The following is a 1,525-nucleotide window of genomic DNA, read 5'->3' as shown; positions in this document are numbered from 1 at the left end:
ATCATGAATGTTGGGCAGGCTTGATTGTGCTGTCAGAATCATATGAGTAATCACAGGGGTTGAAGGTTCGCTGGGGCTGTTGAAAGGCGTACTGCTGGGAGGAGGTATGTAACACACTCGATTGAGGAGTTGGTTCGATTGTGCGGACAGGAACAGGTTGGAGTAATCACAGGTTTTGAAAGTTCACTGGGAATGTCGGGAAGACATTCGGTCGAGTAAATTGCAGTGTGCCTGATGGGCCAGGCGCATCGCACACCCCACGCCCCATGAGGCGCCAGCTGCTCACCCAGCAGCACCCGCCGCGGGGACCGCGCGGGTGAGCGCCGCCTTCAGCAGCGCGCGCGCCGCCCGCGCCCTAGCGCCCGCGACGCATGCTCGGGCGCGCCAGGCGCCGTCTCGGGGGCGGGGCGGGCGCGGCGGGGCGCGTCCGTCAGACGACGCCGCGGCAGGTGGGCGCGCCGCAGCGGCAGCGCATGAGCTCCACGCCCTCCCAGCGCGCCACAGTCTCCAGGTCGGCGCCGCCCGCGTCCAGCACCGGCACTGACAGCTGGTAGTCGTAGCTGCGGAGGTGCAGGTGTGTGAATGAGTATGTGCTTGTGTGTGAATGAGTGGTGTTTTGAGGGTGCGCTGACCGGCCCCGCGCGCCGAGCGGCTTCAGGGAGGCGGCGGGGGCCCTCTGCCGTCTGGCTGCCCGGCTAGCCGCCTCACCAGAGCTCCTCCCCGGCCGCGATGTCTCGCGCGGCAAAGATGCAGACGCGCCGCCTGCCATGAAGCTCAATGGTGCCAGAGCGACAGTTGGGTCTGCGCGGGCGGGCGGAGGGCGCGGGTTGCGGGCCGATGGGTGCCGCGACAGCATCGGGCGGCCAGCGAAGCAGCGCGTTTTCCCTCCTCTGTGTCCGCGGCCCCTTGAACGCCACACACACCACCAAGAGGCATGCACGCGTGGCACACACACACACGCACACACACAAACACGCACAAACCACACATGCACGCTGACGTGGACACGCGCGCACGCACATGCGTACCCCACACACATGGCTGCGCAAATGTGTATTCCTTCCCCCGCAGCTGTGGTTGATGACGTCCAATCTGCCTCCCCCCTCCGCCCCATTGCCCTGCGCTTGCGTGTATGTGTGCGATCCCTCACCCGCAGCTGTGGTTGATGAACCGCGCCACGGTGCCGGCCATAGTGGCGTCGCAGACCTCAGACTTTGAGAGGGCCATGAGGTATGTGGAGTCGAGGCCCGCGGCTTGGTAGCGGCGCTCGCGGATGTCCGCCACCTGGGGTGCGTGTTTGAGTGGTGTGAGTTGATGTGCATGCGTGGGGCTGAGAGTTTGTGTGTGTGTGCGATGTAGGTAACGTGTGTGTGCGTGTGTGGAAGTGTGCTTGTGCATGCATCCTTGTGTGTGTGTGTGCATGCATCCTTGTGTGTATGCATCCTTGTGTGTGTGTGTGTGTGTGTGTGTGTGTGTGTGTGTGTGTGTGTGTGTGTGTGTGTGTGTGTGTGTGTGTGTGTGTGTG

At 63.7% G+C, this 1,525-nt stretch overlaps 1 protein-coding gene across 1 annotated transcript; it reads right to left on the bottom strand.

The window, feature by feature from the left end:
* Positions 1-430: 430 nt before the first annotated feature.
* Positions 431-1,227, bottom strand: MNEG_11438 (putative myeloid/lymphoid or mixed-lineage leukemia; the record flags this gene model as incomplete). Its single annotated transcript, XM_014040089.1, has 3 exons — positions 431-560; positions 709-801; positions 1,151-1,227. 3 exons carry the CDS (start codon positions 1,225-1,227, stop codon positions 431-433), a joined length of 300 nt encoding a protein of 99 aa, XP_013895543.1.
* Positions 1,228-1,525: the final 298 nt, after the last annotated feature.

The sequence above is a fragment of the Monoraphidium neglectum genome, assembly GCF_000611645.1.
Source record: "Monoraphidium neglectum strain SAG 48.87 unplaced genomic scaffold scaffold02743, whole genome shotgun sequence".
Lineage (NCBI taxonomy): Eukaryota > Viridiplantae > Chlorophyta > Chlorophyceae > Sphaeropleales > Selenastraceae > Monoraphidium > Monoraphidium neglectum.
The sequence above is the reverse complement of the archived record's forward strand: the minus strand, read 5'-3'. Positions and strand labels throughout refer to the sequence as shown.